We start from the raw sequence: 16,795 nt of genomic DNA, 5'->3' as shown, positions 1-16,795 counted from the left end.
GCACTTTGTAACATTGTTTTAGAAAAGTGCTATATAAATAGTTATTATTATATTGTAAAATTCTCCTTCAGACTGTGTATCAGAGCTTAGACCAAAGCGTGGTGTGGATGAGGACAGCATTCAGACCATTTTCCTACTCAGGTATAATACACTAATCTTTCATCTCTGCAAAACCCACTTGGAGATTCAATGTTTGCTAAACCTTGATCTTCACCCAAATTGATTTTTTGGTTAAAGCTACAATCCTGAAAATTGTTGTTTTTGTGTAATTTACTGACACCTACTGGTGGTACTAGCAATTGCATTAGTGTGTGACTGAGTCTTTTTAACTCCACTAGCTCTCGAGCCACTCCAAGGAGGAGCTGCAGTATCCGAGATGCCCCCAGCCACCATCCTCCACTTCAGGTTCCTTCTATCATAGATCCTGATGACCACAAGAGCATGACTCATCAGCCAGGAGAGGTTAATACTATTAAGGTTATGGTACACTGATTATGTTAGAGGCAGTCTGTTAAATGTTGACAGTGTTTTCTTCAGCAGGGTTCGGCAGATCAAACAAAATCAATGAGGATACCACAGTGGGATATAAGGATTTAATGACACTGGTCATAGACAAAATAACCCACCTACATATTCTGATCAGGGACTTAGCTTGAGTTGGTGATTTAACTATACCTCAGCTGAAAAGTTATTTCATTTGGCATCAAGTTGCAAAAAAAAGGCACGAAACACAGCACAGAGAAGATCTAAAAGTATGGAAGGGTTAAAATCATAGAGTTGCACAGAAAGGTTTGTTTTTCAAAAAAAGAAAATGTTGCACTAATAAATCTTTGCCTGGTCTTGTTATCAGCTCTGTTACGTTTTGCTACCCTCTGCTGGCTTACCTAGTTGATACCACAATTCCACTGGCAGCAAGAAGTCCACTACCTCTGTTTGATAATGACTTCTCCTTCTCCTCTTCTCTTCTCTTCTCTTCTTCTTACCTTGCCCCTGCCATGTCTCACACAGGCCAACATATGTGCTGATAATGGTGACATCATATCCTCTGTTAAAGCTCTTCTCTACACTGACTCTGATTTGACCATCACCCCAGTCATGGACAACCCCAAGGTAGACACGCAGTTAAGATGGTCTGCCCTTGGAATTATTATAATTTGATTTGTAACAGTTAGGGTACCACACTATTTATAAAATAACTTATCATTTCAGCATGCTGTGTCTTGGTGTATTATTTCAATATGAAATTGTGTTTGTTTTTTTAAGAGCCAGTGAACACATACCTTGGGAAATATGGTGAAGCTAGTGCTTTTCCTATTAAGATAATGTTTGGCACTACCTCACATTTATTTGTGATTGTATTATATAGCTATTTTAGATTATTCTTGATGAGGTATAGTAACACAGAAGTAAAACCATAAGGATGTATTCAAGCTTAAAGAGGATTTCCATTTTTGTTATATTTCACAAAGTTATTGCATGTTGAAATTCAGCAAACTGTCATATGGATGGATAGGAAATGGCCGAAGAGCAGAACTGTGACAAGAGGCGAAGGCAGTAGACATGGCTTATTGTGTGGTGCTCTCTTGTTTGTTGACCAGATTTTGAAGAGCCCCCCCGTCCGGTTTGAAGCTAAAACCCTCTGTGTACCAGTATACTCAGGTATCGTAGAGTTTTTTTTTTTTTTTGGTGTGCTGCAGCAACCTAGCTGCTTAGTGGACAGTCAGTTATTCTTGTTTAACTGAGTACAATTAAGCAGTTTCTTTATGTCTCTACTCCTCTCCTCTAGTGGAAAAGCTCAAATCTCTGAGTAATGAGGATTGGAGACTCTTCCTCCAGCAGCTCTGCTCTTCCCTAGATGGACAGACGTCTTCCTCTGCTGCTCGCTCCTCCTCTGCCATGGCTCCTCCTGCCTCCACAGCCCTCCGCTCCAAACTCAACCTGCTCTGCTACCTCTGCTGTGTGGTTGGGCACAAAGACATTGCGACCAGGCTGATCAACTCTAAACTGGTTAGCAACACAACACTCTGTCAAATTCAAATCCCTGCTTCAACAATGGTATAGTTCTTGTGACAAGCCAGCTTATTAAATTTGAAGAATCCATCAACATTTAACATGGCATCCAGCCATATACTAGTTGAAATATTTGCATATCATCAGCTAGAGTTGTGCTGTTTTCCAGAGCTTGGATTTATTGGCTGAAATACTAACCAAGGTCTTTTGGCTGTCATGTCGATGGAGCAGGTATACCACTAGTATAGGTTTCAACGTTTGTGGTAAATAAATCAAAAATCTAATCTAAAATTTGTTTATATACGTTTTTGAAGAGTGAAACTTGGAAAAATTGAAAAATAATTTAAGAACTCGACAACATGAAGACTTTGGCTGGTTTCATTATCACGAGAACGACCAGGATTTCACTCCTACCTAAAATGACCATGGGTGGTCAAAATGATCACCGGTTTTTAAACTCTATATTTTAGCAAGATAAACACCCAATTGAGATATTAATGCATTGCATATGTTAGTATGTCTGTTAGGAAACAACTGACACCAAAATTTATATTTTAACAACTGGAATACTATTTTTTTAAAATTTAAACTTCAGAGACATGGTGGAACTTGAATAGCAAAATTGAAAAAGTGAAAATATTACCTGAAAAACAAAATGGAAAACACATATTGCTAATCTAACAAACATAACAAGGCCTATCAAATGTGAAATGTAAAAAAAGAACTGAAAATAACCATTGAAACAGTCCCAAACAAAGACTGGAACTTAAAAACTACTAAAACAACCATGGACAGTCAAAATGACTGCCGATTTTTAAACTCTATATTCTATCAAGATAAATACCCAGTTGAGATATTAATGCATTGCATATGTTAGTATGTCTGGTAAGAAATGACTGACACCAAAATTAACATTTTAACAACTTTAATGCTATTTTTCAAACAATTTAAAATTGCCGCTGTCCAGCACATGTAAATACTGCAACGCCTTCGTGGTAGTCATGGTGCGTCTGAAATGGCGGCTGTAACCAGACATGTTAGCAATAATCACAAATCAAATTTAGACTATTACTCTGCACTGGACAATGCTAATGTGTTTCTAGGACAGTGCAATGAACTTCGTGAAGGAAATTATGTGACATACACATCATAAATAGTGACATGACACGCACGATGGCGTGCAAGGTACGAGCCGTCTTTTTGACTGCTCATGGTCGTTTTAGGTAGATCTTATCATAACTTTTTTTGTGCAATTGATATAAACTAATTTTAGTGCAAATATACGCCAATTTTAGGAGCATCCAGGGAGCAGCAGGTCTGTATCTTTTTCCCCTACAAAGTTATTATTCTATTAAACTTTGAAAGTCCAAAACTGTCAAAATGAAGGCTTTGGTCGTTCTAGTGTTAGAAGAGAAAAAGATCACTACAAATGTAACCAAACCTATCACTGACTCAAAATAGATGTAAAAGGACGTCTGAGTAGCGTTGCCTACCAACACAAGGATCGCCGGTTCAAATCTCCGTGTTACCTCCGGCTTGGTCGGGCGTCCCTACAGACACAATTAGCCGTGTCTGCAGGTGGGAAGCCGGATGTGGGTATGTGTCTTTTTCGCTGCACTAGTGCTTCCCCTGGTCAGTCAGGGCACCTGTTCAGGGGGGAGGGGGAACTGGGGGGCATAGCGTGATCTTCCCACACACTACATCCCCCTGGGGAAACACCTCACTGTCAGGTGAAAAGAAGTGGCCGGCGACTCCACATTGTCATGGTTGTGTGGTCTTGGGCCAGCAAGGCTCACCTTTTCCCCATCCCCTGATTGGTGTTTCTGTTCACCTGCGCCCCGTTTGCCTGAGTAACCCTGATTGCCCCATTTACCTGATTGCCCCTGCTTTACTCACCTGTTCCCTTTTCTCTGATTGGCTTTTCTGTACCTGCGCACCTGCACCCAATCTCCCTGATTGACTCCTCTATGTATATATTTCCCCTGGTTGCCCTGGCTCCTTGTCGGATCGTCATAGACACACACAAACACCTACACTCACTGGCCACTTTATTAGGTACACCTTGCTAGTACCGGGTTGGACCCCCTTTTGCCTTCAGAACTGCCTTAATACTTTGTGGCATAGATTCAACAAGGTACTGGAAACATTCCTCAGAGAGTTTGGTCCATATTGACATGATAGCATCACGCAGTTGCTGCAGATTTGTCGGCTGCACATCCATGATGCGAATCTCCCGGTCCACCACATCCCAAAGGTGCTCTATTGGATTGAGATCTGGTGACTGTGGAGGCCATTTGAGTACAGTGAACTCATTGTCATGTTCAAGAAACCAGTCTGAGATGATTCGAGCTTTATGACATGGCGCGTTATCCTGCTGGAAGTAGCCATCAGAAGATGGGAACACTGTGGTCATAAAGGGATGGACATGGTCAGCAACAATACTCAGGTAGGTTGTGGCGTTGACACGATACTCAATTGGTACTAAGGGGCCCAAAGTGTGCCAAGAAAATATCCCCCACACCATTACACCACCACCACCAGCCTGAACCGTTGATACAAGGCAGGATGGATCCATGCTTTCATGTTGTTGACGCCAAATTCTGACCCTACCATCCGAATGTCGCAGCAGAAATCGAGACTCATCAGACCAGGCAACGTTTTTCCAATCTTCTGTTGTCCAATTTTAGTGAGCCTGTGCGAATTGTAGCCTTAGTTTCCTGTTCTTAGCTGACAGGAGTGGCACCCGGTTTGGTCTTCTGCTGCTGTAGCCCATCTGCCTCAAGGTTCGACGTGTTGTGCGTTCAGAGATGCTCTTCTGCATACCTCGGTTGTAATGAGTGGTTATTTGAGTTACTGTTGCCTTTCTATCAGCTCGAACCAGTCTGGCCATTCTCCTCCGACCTCTGGCATCAACAAGGCATTTTCGCCCACAGAACTGCCACTCACTGGATATTTTCTCTTTTTCGGACCATCCTCTGTAAACCCTAGAGATGGTTGTGCGTGAAAATCCCAGTAGATCAGCAGTTTCTGAAATACTCAGACCAGCCCGTCTGGCACCAACAACCATGCCACGTTCAAAGTCACTTAAATCACCTTTCTTCCCCATTCTGATGCTCGGTTTGAACTGCAGCAAATCGTCTTGACCATGTCTACATGCCTAAATGCATTGAGTTGCTGCCATGTGATTGGCTGATTAGACATTTGCGTTAACGAGCAGTTGGACAGGTGTGCCTAATAAAGTGGCCGGTGAGGGTATATGTTGACTCTTGGTTGTCGGATGCTTCATGCCTTGTCCCGAGTCTTCCTTGCCATCTGTAGCTACTGTTCCTGCCCAGTCTGTCCCTGAGTCATGCATTTGGGTCCTCAATGCCTGCTCCCGGTGTGATAGTACAATCCGACCATACTATGGACCCAGCCGACTCTGCCACGCTAGAAGCCACTCTCCGCTCTCAAGACAGGCGCCTCGCTCCATCCGTCGTGGCGTCTGGGAGACCCACACCTGTCAAGCAGAGCTTCAGACCTCGCTGACTAACCAAGTGAGTGCACTTGCTGGTCAGTTGCAGCAACTCCTGGTCCAGTTTGCCCCGCTGGTTCTGACCATAGCGACTGCTTCTCAGCCGGCAGATTTGCTCAGCTTGCCGTTTACTTGGGAGGATTTCGGTGTGTCGAGGGACACCTTCCTGAACGAGGAGCTGGGCTTTCTTAAGCCCCTCACTGCTATCTGGAAGAGGGACCCTGAGTTTGCCCAGGAAACAGCCTTTTTCAGGTGGCGGGACTTTAGTAGCCTGGTTCCTGATCCTCCCAAACCCAGCATCTCGGCCTCCCATGTTTCCACAGTGTTTCAGCTGCTCAGCATCCCAGAGTGTGAGCTGCCCAGCTCCATGCTACAGAGACCGTTCCGGTTCCAGAGTGGTCGGCCGGCCCCTGCCAACGCCCAGTCTGTTCCAGAGCTGTCGGCCATGTCTGCCGGTGTCCAGTCTTTTCCCAAGCCACCGGCTGCCTTTGCCAATGCCCAGCCTGTTTCTGAGCCGTCGGTCACCTTTGTCGACACCCAGTCTGTTTCCGAGCCATCGGCTGCCTTTGCCGATGCCCAGTCTTTTCCCGAGCCATCGGACACGTTTGCCGACACCCAGTCTGTTCCCTGAGCCATCGGTCACTTCTGCCAATGACCAGTCTGTTCCCAAGCTATCGGCCGCCTCTGCCAATGACCAGTCTGTTCCCTGAGTGGTCTGGCCTCCTCCGATGCCTGTTCCCCAAGCGGTCCAGTCGCCTCCGATGCCTGTTCCCCGAGCGGTCTGGCTGCCTCTTGATGCCTGTTCCCAAGCAGTCCGGCCACCTCTGATGCCTGTTCATCAAACGGTCCGGCCGCCTCTGATGCCTGTTCACCAAGCAGTCCGGCCGCCTCTGATGCCTGTTCCCTGAGCGGTCCGGCTGCCTCTGATGCCTGTTCCCCGAGCGGTCCAGCCGCCTCTGATGCCTGTACCCCAAGCGGCTGCTGCGCCGCCTCCGAGGCCTGTGCCCCGAGTGGCTGTCCTGATGCCTGTACCTGAGGGGCGGTCCCGCCACCTCTGTCCTGTCCATGCCGCCAGCCTCCAGAGTGGTGGTCCTGTCTGTGTCACGACATCCTGAGCAGCTGACCTGTCTGCATTGCTGACCTCCTGAGCGGTTGACTGTCCACATTGCCAGCCTCCAGGTTATCCATCTGCCAGAGCTGCTACGGCCTTTGGTCCTGCGTCCTGGTCGCCTTCCCCGGACTCCTTCCGCCCACCCTACTTGATGCTCCTGGTCTGTTTGTTTTGGACGTCCCAAATCCGTCCCTTGGGGGGGGTGTTCTGTCATGGTTGTTTGGTCTGGGCCATCAAGGCTCACCTGTTCCCCATCCCCTGATTGGTGTTTCTGTTCACCTGTGGCCGATTTGCCTGAGTGACTCTGATTGTCCCATTTACCTGACCTGATTGCCCCTGCTTTACTCACCTGTTCCCCTTTCTCTGATTGGCTTTTCTGTCCCTGTGGACCTGCGGCCAATCTTCCTGATTGGGTCCTCTACATATATATTCCCCCTGGTTGCCCTAGCTCCTTGTTGGATCGTCACAGACACACACATACACCTGTATGTTGACTCTTGGTTGCTGGATGCTTCATGCCATGTCCCGAGTCTTCCTTACCATCTGTAGCTACTGTTTCTGCTGTCTGTGAGTTAATTTATATTATTAAAACATTGTTCTGCCCAGTCTGTCCCTGAGTCATTCATTTGGGTCCTCTATGCCTGCCCCCGGCGTGACACGCGCGTATTGGAGGAGGCATATGGTAGTCTGCAGCCCTCCCCGGATCGGCAGAGGGGGTGGAGCAGCGACCAGGACGGCTCAGAAGACTGGGGTAATTTGCTGGATACAACTGGGGAGAAAAAAGGGGGAAAATCCCCCCCACCCCAAAAAAAAATAGATGCAAAAGGCTATGAGTAGCTGTAACGTGATGTCAATCCTGTTATCAAAGGCCCAGATAATGAATTACAGAGTGAAAAACATGTCTTTAGTCCAGCAAGTCACTAGTTAAAAATTCAGTCAGTAGTGAGGAGACAATGGGTTCTAGTTTCTGGATGGTGTAAGGCCGGCGGTAGTGGTAACACAGACGTAGTGACAATTCTGTTGGGCATGAGGTGGGTTTTCTCTCACCTGGGCATGTTTGCTAATTTCTGGGCCATGACATTGCTTGCACCGAAATGGGCATGGGGGCGCAGTAGAGTGTGTGCCAGACAAAATCAGGTGGCGCATTGCTAGTTTGGTGTCAAATGAAACCAAATATTATGCCTGTGTCTCCGCCTGGTCAGATGACATCTTAGCGCAGGCATTGTGTGGTAGTTTCCAGGCTTTAGTCGAAGGTGCACTTTTAGACTCATCCAAAGTCACACATGCTACATGTTATGTTGGCCTATTTCATAAATAATTTAACTAATGACTACTGTCCTAAACGTTTTTAGTCACACAAAAAAAGTATCTGCACGTGTATCATTGTCTTCTAACATAAAGCAGTCAATGTGTGTCATTACACATGGAAAACAACATAGTGACGGGGATTTCAATATTTCAGTTAATCTCATTCAACCTGAAAGAATGAACTGATTGCCGAGGCTAACTGATCTATGATCACAACTATTTAAGGTTTCCTGCTGTGTTCATAGACTGTGCAGGAAAGAGAGAAAGATGCTGGTGAGAACGAAGACACATTAAACGGTAGCTTGTCAAATAATCATTATTTGCTGTTGGCCCATATCACATTGGAATTAGTGTTAATGTCTGTTATATGCACACTTGGTGACTCTGCAACTCCTGAACAAGGACATCAGTTTCCTCCTGGGAGAAGCTTTTTTGCCTTCGCCAGTCCGGACTTTCAACGTTCATTATGAAATTGGCAGTTTGCCATGACAGAGAGCGCCTTGCTTTTAGAGAGAATGAGAGGAGCTGATTTGATTGGCTGTACTGAAGACAGTCCCCATCACTCCTACTGATAATGTATTCCTTGCACCTCTGTTGCGCCCTATTACCGCAAGTGCAGCGTGTCCCGAAATGAGCAAAAAAGTATTGGCCACACCTTAGATTGTCTTAGCTGTGAACTGGCACCAGCGCCTTCGACTGCACTATGACCTGGAAACTAGAGCCCAGTATGTTAATTGCATGACATACAGCAGTTATAGATTGGTGTTAATCTTGTGTCTCTGTGTCTTTATGCTTTCTCCCAGCTACCAGTGTTGACCCAGCTGTCACGCCAGGCTCCTAACTGGGATATGTAAGTACCTGTTTCTCTGTACAAACTATGGGGCAGAAAATGGTGAAGTGTCTGTAATAAGGTCAATAGCAGGTAGAATTTTCCCAGGAAAAAAAAAGATTTGGCCCATGTCATTTTATGTTTTCACCATTGCAGCCAAACTCAGAAGAAGGCAGGTAGCATTTAATTTGCAGAAGTTTATTGTGGCTAAAAATTAAATATGGCAGACCAAGCTTGTAGAAAGCCTTCACCAACGGACGCTACAACATCAGTATCTAAAACTCAAGGTTCAGTCGTACCGTTTGGTCAGATGTGGAGTAAGTGCTGACATTACAGTACTTGACAACTCTGTTTCGTTTTGCATGGAGGCTATTACCAACACGGTAAACTAATATGCTATTTCTGATTGGCATTGCTGAGTAGTCGTATACCAGAAATGTCGCTGATGTAGCAGGAAGACCCTAAAATAGAATGACTTTGAAGAAGTGAAGCCCAAAATGTGTTTCAGGCATAGGACAAAAATAAAAGGACACGCACATTATCTGTTTATTAGACAGGGAAGCATACTGTAGTCATAGACAATGCCTCTCTCTCTCTTTCTCTCTCTAGATTCTACCAGTAACTATATTCATTAACAAATTGCATACCATATTACATCAGTGTTATGATGCAACTACATGACAGTGTCTCTTTATTGGCTGCTAGCCTTTATCAGTTTTGCACAAGTTAGTTTGCAAATTGGGTTTTGGAGGGGTCTGGAGACCAAAGCTTTTGGTTTTGCACCGTGCAAGTAAACATGCTTTCCATTCCAGCAGAAGCAAGGTTCTCAGAGTGATGGGTCTACTGGCTCTGCACTGTACTGAGCTCAGAGAGGACAGTCCTGTTAATGAGGTCTGGCACACACACACACACATACACACACACACACACACACACACACACACGCTTCTTCTTGGAAGTCCTTTTCACAGGGTGTACTTTTGACATTTCATTTTTCTGCACCACTACTCATGCCTGGTTGATTGTGTATGTTGGACATTTTTGTGTGCGTGCGTGTTTTTGTGCATCTGTGTGCATCGTGTGTAGATATTGATGCACATTTGTGTATGTGTGTGTGTTATATCCTTTTTGCTCCACTCAGTGGAGAGTGACAGGGGAGATGGTAAGTAGAGGTGAGGGAGATTAATGGGTAACCTGTGATCTAAACCCATTGTGTGAGGAGTACATCATGGCCCTGCTGAGCCACCAGAGCCCCTGGTAAAGTGCTGATTTTATGATCAAACTGCAGCTCAGCCATAAACATCTGAATGAGCAGCTGCATCCCCAGCCGTCTGCACAGACTAGACTTATCTCTCCTCGTTCAGTGTTGGTCAGCTCACAACAACATTACCACTGCGAACACAGAATGCATTAAATGAGTCAAAACATCACAATGTCGTTGGGGAGTTTCTTGATTTCTTTTTCCATTCCATTGCTTTTTATTATGTTTCCATGCCAACCGTCTTGTGGTAAACAAACAATGCAAAACTGCATTTGTGAAATCCGCTCAAAGGGAAATTTCCCCCTCATTATTGTGGCTGTGATGTTAATCTTGAATGTTACCTGAATTTATTGAAGCAAAAACATTTCAAATACATCCAATACTGGCTGAGAAAATAATATTATTATTGTTGTGTTCTAACTAGATTAAGCAGTTATTACAGTACCCAGAATTCATTGTGATGGCTGTGGTCTGCGACTCAACCCACTCAGAACCAGGGCACTGTAATTCCTCTTCAGGTTACTCCAGTTCGTACATGTACAGTTGTACAGTAGACTGCCAGAATATCACGATGTATGTCCTCATCAATCCCATCCTCTACTACTAAATCTCAGTTGGCCATCTCTGCTTTTTGTATTTTACTTTTTAAAATTACCACGGTCTAAATGAAGGAGTCTGTAGGCAAATGTGTATATTAGCAACTCTTCCTGGGTGATGTTGGACTCTTGCCCACCGTGCCGTATTTTCCCCCTGAGAAAGGGCTTGTGTTTTCATTACTTTGAAATCACCGCCCATGACATACATTTTTGACCCATCCACAATGCTCCGCAGGGACACAAAGCAAGTAGACAGTGATGGGGCCATCTTATAGTGAACATTACTGAGGACCGGTATATAGTGGTAAAATTGAAAAACAGTCAAATTTCCCTTTAAGTTAACTTCAATCGAAGCGCATATTGTTCCATCTTTACCTTTGCAAGCGTCCTGACGGACGACCTAGGTGAGGTGAGGTTTACCTTTGCAGTTCTAAACAGAACCAGCAGGTGGGAGCGCAGACCACCCAGAAGAACTACCCTCTGACAGTTTGCCCAATATTAATACCACAGACCAAAGTGCTGATTTAATAGAATGAAATCATATTCATCATAATATATCCACACATATATGTGCACACACATCCACCTACAATTACTCACACACAAAGTGCTTGGTCCTGGGTCTTTGCACTGCGGATGAGGACTTGGATGATCCCAGCAAAACTCTGCCGCGCTTGGTGCGTGGGCACATCACCATTGTAACCATAATCATGATAAAGAAAGCCATCGAGACCGTTAATGGTGCTGTGAAATTCACCACAATGTTGATGCTACCACATAACCCTCTCTAAAAGCCAGTGGAAATCCACACAAACTCACAAGCACAACACTCATATACACACACACACATACACTTGTAGTCGCTGACACACAGAATGCATACACACTTCCCATATGCACATGCACAAAAACTCACACACAGCAGGGCTGTGCTAATCAGTGTAAAAAAGCAGGTTTGTATGGAGTTGAGATCAGGAGCCTCTCCCTCCTTTGATCCTTTCATCGTAAAAAGGACTCGGCGATGGTTCTCTTCCCTCTCATCTCTATCTACTCTCTCTCTCTATCTCGCTCTCTCTCTCTCTCTCTCTCTGCTTCTCCTCTCTCTTTCAAACAACACCCATTCATTTTCAATAAGTTCCATACCAGCTTGCCCTCATCCACATTTGCTCCCTCTCCTGGTTTCTCTGTCTCTCTCTCTCGCCTCTCTTCTCTCCACTTGTTCTGCCAGGTTCCTGCTGCTGAGTCGTCACGGCAATTTACAAAATGGCCGACCGTGGCGTAGCCGTGTGGTTTTTTTGGTGCGCTCGTTGTTTAAGACAAATGGCGGAACATTTTTTTCCCTACAGTGCCCCTCTCCCCTGTAGCTAGCTTAGTGTGACAAATTGTGAGTAAGGGGAAAGCCTATGTATATGTGTGTGTGCGTGCATGTGTGCACAAGTGGGTTTTCAAGTGTGTGTGCATTTTTTGTGTGTCGCTCTATAGGCTCACCAGTGGTTCTGTGTGTGTGTGTGTGTGTGTGTGTGTCTTTGTGTGTGCCGTTGTGTTTGTGTCTGTGCTCAGCAGGGGTTCAGTGTGTTTCTTTGTATTGTAATCTTTGTGAGTCGACATGTTTGTGTTTCTCTGCATTTGTGTTTGCACATCTGTACATTTAGCAACTGTTCTTTGTGTGGATGTGAGTGTATGTGAGTATGAGTTTTGTGTGTGTGTGTGTGTGTGTGTGTGTGTGCACGAACTCACGCACAATGCGCATGTATGTGTATTTGCTCAGCAGGGGTTCTCCTCCTGCAGTCCTGCTGATTGGGGTGTCAGGGCTGGGTTTAGTTACTATGGCGACCACTCTGGGCTTCGATCAAATACCCCCTGTCTTTTTGTATCTCTCTCTCTCTCTCTCTCTCTCTCTCCCTCTCTCTCTCTCTCTCTCTCTCAAACAAAATAAACTGAATATGATGCTCTGTGTTGATATTACTAAGAGAAGCTGGCTGCTCCCCAAATGCAACCTGGGAAAGCTTGGTTTTTAAAATGAACAAGATAGTGTTTTGCAGTTTACTTGTCATCAATAATGTTCTCCCAAGTTTCCTCTGGCATCTACAGAGGTTTAGTTAGTGAAGTTGTTTGTGTGCTTGGTTTAGCATGGGCATGTGTGTCTAAGACTTTCTAACAGGATGTCTGAATGCTTTCAGAGGGCCCATGCATAGAACATTTGACTTTTTCAATCTGGTTTCCGCTCACAGCACAGCACAGCACAGCACAGCCCAGAAAAAGCACTCCTTAAAGTCAGCAACAACCTCTTCCTCTCCTCAGACTCTGGCCATCCTAGCATTCTCATCCTCCTCCACCTCACTGCAGCTTTTGACACCATCAACCACTCCATTCTTCTCACCCCCCTTGAATTCTTCCTCAACATCACCGGTACTGGCCTCTCCTGGCTAAAGTCATATGACACAAACGAACAACAGTTCATCAGCATCATCAACTGCACCTCCTTCACCACTCCTCTGTCCCTCAGGGTTCGGTGCTTGGTCTTCTCCTGTTCATCATTTACATGCTCCCTCTTGGTAACATCATATGTCATCATGGTCTTCACTTTCCACTGCTATGCCGATGATGTCCAGTTCTACATCGCCACTAAATCTATTACCACTGCAATTCACTCCACTCTGACCAACTCCCTCACTGAAATTAAATCATGGATGCAAGCCAATTTCCTCCAACTAAATTGTGCTAAATCTGACATGATCATCAATCGGTCCCAAATCCCTTACCAAAACTACTCACAGCTTCTTTCTCACCATTGATAACGCCACTTTGTCTCTGTCCCCACACATCACCAACCTTGGAATCATTTTCGACAGCAACCTCTCCTTTGAACACCACGTCAATCAATTCACCAGAACTGCCCTTTTCCACCTAAAAAAGCATAGATCATCTCCGCCCATCACTCTCCTTTTCTATTGCTGAAACTTTGATCCATGCCTTCATCACATCCAGAATTGACTACTGCAACAGCATTGGTAAATAGACTGCATTTAAATAGCACTTTTCTAGTTTATTGACCACTCAAAGAGCTTTATAATGTATGACTCAAATTAACCCATTCACACACACATTCATACACTTATGGTGGCGTTTGCTACGCAAGGCACCAACCTGCTCATCAGGAACAGTTAGGGGTTCGATGTCTTGTTCAAGGACACTTCAACACGCTCTCTGGAGGAGCCGGGGATCGAACCAGTGACATTCTGATTACGACCCACTCTACCTCCTGAGCCATGCTGCCCCCATTCTTTACGGCTCATCTTCCAAAGTCCTAAACAAATTCCAGTACTTCCAGAACCCTACTGCTCTGCTGCTCACCCACTTCCACTCCTGTGACCACATCAGCCCTGTCCTCCAGAACCTCCACTGGCTCCTTGTCCCACAATGGATCAAATTCAGAGTCCTTTTCCTCACTCACAAAGCCCTCCATAACCGGCCTCTCTTACCTCACCTACGTGCTCCACTACCATACTCCTACCTGCAGCCTTCGCTCCTCCAATGCCAGCTTCCTGTCTCCACCACACAGGACCAAGCATCGGACCTAGGGTGACAGAGCCTTCTCCATAGCTGCCCCCTCCCTCTGGAACTCCCTCCCCAAACACATTAGAGACTGCACCCATCTGTCCACATTCAAATCATTAATCAAAACTCACCTTTTCAAAATTGATTTTAAATGTGTGATTAACGTTGTGTGTTTTATGTTTTTGGTGTGTTGCTTTTATGTTCATTTTAACTTGTGTAAGTTTGAGTACTCTGAAAAGCGCTGTATAAATAACTTTTTTTTTTTAAAGATTATTTTTTGGCATTTTCTGCCTTATTTGAAAGCAATAGTAGAGAGAGACAGCAAAGGCAGGGAAGAGAGAGAGGGGATGACATGCAGTAAAAGGCCTGGGCTGGTTTCGAACTCAGGCCGCTGTGGTAAGGACTTAGCCTTATGTGGTACGCACTCTGCCAGGTGAGCCACCGAGGCGCCCCAAATAAAATATATGTATATTTTGTTATTTTAATATACTATATTAATCTCCGTGGGGAAATTCCTCTCTGCATTTAACCCATCCTAGCTGTGTAGCTAGGAGCAGTAGGCAGCTGCCGTGCAGCGCCCGGGAGCCAACTCCAGTTCGTCTAGCCATGCCTTGGTCAGGGGCACAGACAGGAGTATTAACCCTAACATGCATGTCTTTTTGATGGTGGGGGAAACCGGAGCACCCGGAGAAAACCCACCGCAAACACAGGTAGAACATGCAAACTCCACACAGAGGAGTTTGCATGTAGCGCTGTCCCCTCTTGCTGTGAGGGGACAGCGCTAACCACTGGGCCACCATGCCGCCATATTATTATATTATTGTTATTATTATTATTTATCTTTATTATTTTATAAATGCCTTGAATATGGAGCAGCCAGGGAAGACGAAAAGAGGGAGGCCAAAGAGGAGGTTTATGGATGTGGTGAGAGAGAGAGACGCAGAGGATAGGAATAGATGGAAATGGATGATCGGCTGTGGCGACCCCTAATGGGAGCAGCCGAAAGCGGTAGCAGATTTTATAATTGTCTTATGCAAAGAAAAGCCAATTGTTAATTTGTACTTGTACATTTTTTTTTGTATTTCATACTTGCACATTTTCTTACTCAAATTATTTTAAATTTCCAAATCAGAAATAGTGCATGATGACTGCAGGAAAATTTTAGACATAATGGGTATCATATCCTTTTGTGCAACTGATATCTTCCCAAGCTCTGTTTAAATTATCCCGATGCAGTAAATCCTGCCTATCTAGTACTTCCAACAGGTGTGTGTGTGGGGGGGAGGGGCAAGCATGACTTACAAATGTTATTTCATCTATATGTGCTTGAATTCAAAGCTGACATGCTTCTCTTTGTGCTGAGTAAATTACAATGACCCGTTACTTTCATTTAAACCCCATGTATATAATCATATAAATAGATGGTGTCGCATGGGAAAAAAGCCCAAAGCAGTAGGCACTATTTCCCTTAGTCTCTTACTACTTTCACAGGCCAGTAATAATAGAACTGTGACTTCAATCCAACTTGTAATGTCCCTCATCTGTACTGTAGTTTGGTGAAGAAAGTTGATACTGTTGCCAAGCAAATTTGTTTTCCTGTGATCTCTGACATAGAACTGGCTTTTCTTTTTTATCATTTATTTACCCCCCCCCCCGTTTTTCTTCTCCCTAATTGTATCCGGCCAATTACCCCACTCTTCCGAGCCGTCCCAATCTCTGCTCCACCCCCTATGCCGATCCGGGGAGGGCTGCAGACTACCACATGCTTCCTCCCATACATGTGAAGTCACAAGCCGCTTCTTTTCACCTGACAGTGAGGCGCTTCGCAAGGGGAACGTAGCGCATGGGAGGATCACGCTATTCCCCCCCAGTTCCCCCTCCCCCCCGAACAGGCGCCCCAACCGACCAGAGGAGGCGTTAGTGCAGCAACCAGGACACATACCCACATCCGGCTTCCCACCCGCAGACTCGGCCAATTGTGTCTGTAGGGACGCCTGACCAAGCCAGAGGTGACACGGGGAGTCGAACCCCCAATCCCCGTGTTGGTAGGCAACTAAATAGACCGCCACGCCACCCAGATGCCCAAACTAGCTTTTCAATACATCCTGAACCAGACAATTGTTAGTTTATCTGCTTCCTTTTAACAACCACCCTGGGTTTATTGTTAGTAACTCCCAGCCTTGATTTATTTCGATGGTGCAACAATAAAGTGCGTTTTAGTGTTTCCATTTGACATATATGATGTTGTTTGTTCAAGAACATGTTTTGATTTGTGCATGGCAATGGTCAGTTGTCCTGACGCCGTGCTGTGCGGAGTATTTTCTCAAGACACGTCAGTGAAAACTTTCCCGTTGCAAATTTAATGCTTCGAAATCTGGGTTTTGGAAGATAGGACGCTTTCCACTGACGGTAGTGCTACTGGATGCTACAGCCACAGCCTCTCCGAAAACCTGACTCGCACCAGCTGCAGAGTCTGGCACCATTCAGTCTGGTGACTGGTCTCTTTTTCTCCCTCTGCTCAGCCTGCGGTCACAAGAGCTGAAAACACTGCTGCTCTGCTCTGTGGGTTTGCGCTGTACATGAATAGATAGGGTTTAGGTGCACCGCA

General features: G+C 45.3%; 1 protein-coding gene across 1 annotated transcript in view; it reads left to right on the top strand.

Annotated features, from left to right (window-relative positions):
• The window catches only part of ulk4 (unc-51 like kinase 4), a 176,672-nt gene that overhangs the window by 11,993 nt on the left and 147,884 nt on the right, over positions 1–16,795 (top strand). Inside the window, exons 10-16 of the mRNA XM_056286926.1 lie at positions 72–141; positions 339–405; positions 1,009–1,110; positions 1,599–1,659; positions 1,787–2,007; positions 8,747–8,793; positions 9,585–9,663. Coding sequence (XP_056142901.1) covers positions 72–141; positions 339–405; positions 1,009–1,110; positions 1,599–1,659; positions 1,787–2,007; positions 8,747–8,793; positions 9,585–9,663 — 647 coding nt within the window. The remainder of the gene's footprint in view (positions 1–71; positions 142–338; positions 406–1,008; positions 1,111–1,598; positions 1,660–1,786; positions 2,008–8,746; positions 8,794–9,584; positions 9,664–16,795) is intronic.

Source organism: Lampris incognitus, chromosome 9 (genome assembly GCF_029633865.1).
Source record: "Lampris incognitus isolate fLamInc1 chromosome 9, fLamInc1.hap2, whole genome shotgun sequence".
In the NCBI taxonomy this organism is placed as follows: domain Eukaryota; kingdom Metazoa; phylum Chordata; class Actinopteri; order Lampriformes; family Lampridae; genus Lampris; species Lampris incognitus.
This window is presented reverse-complemented; position numbering and strand designations above follow the sequence as displayed.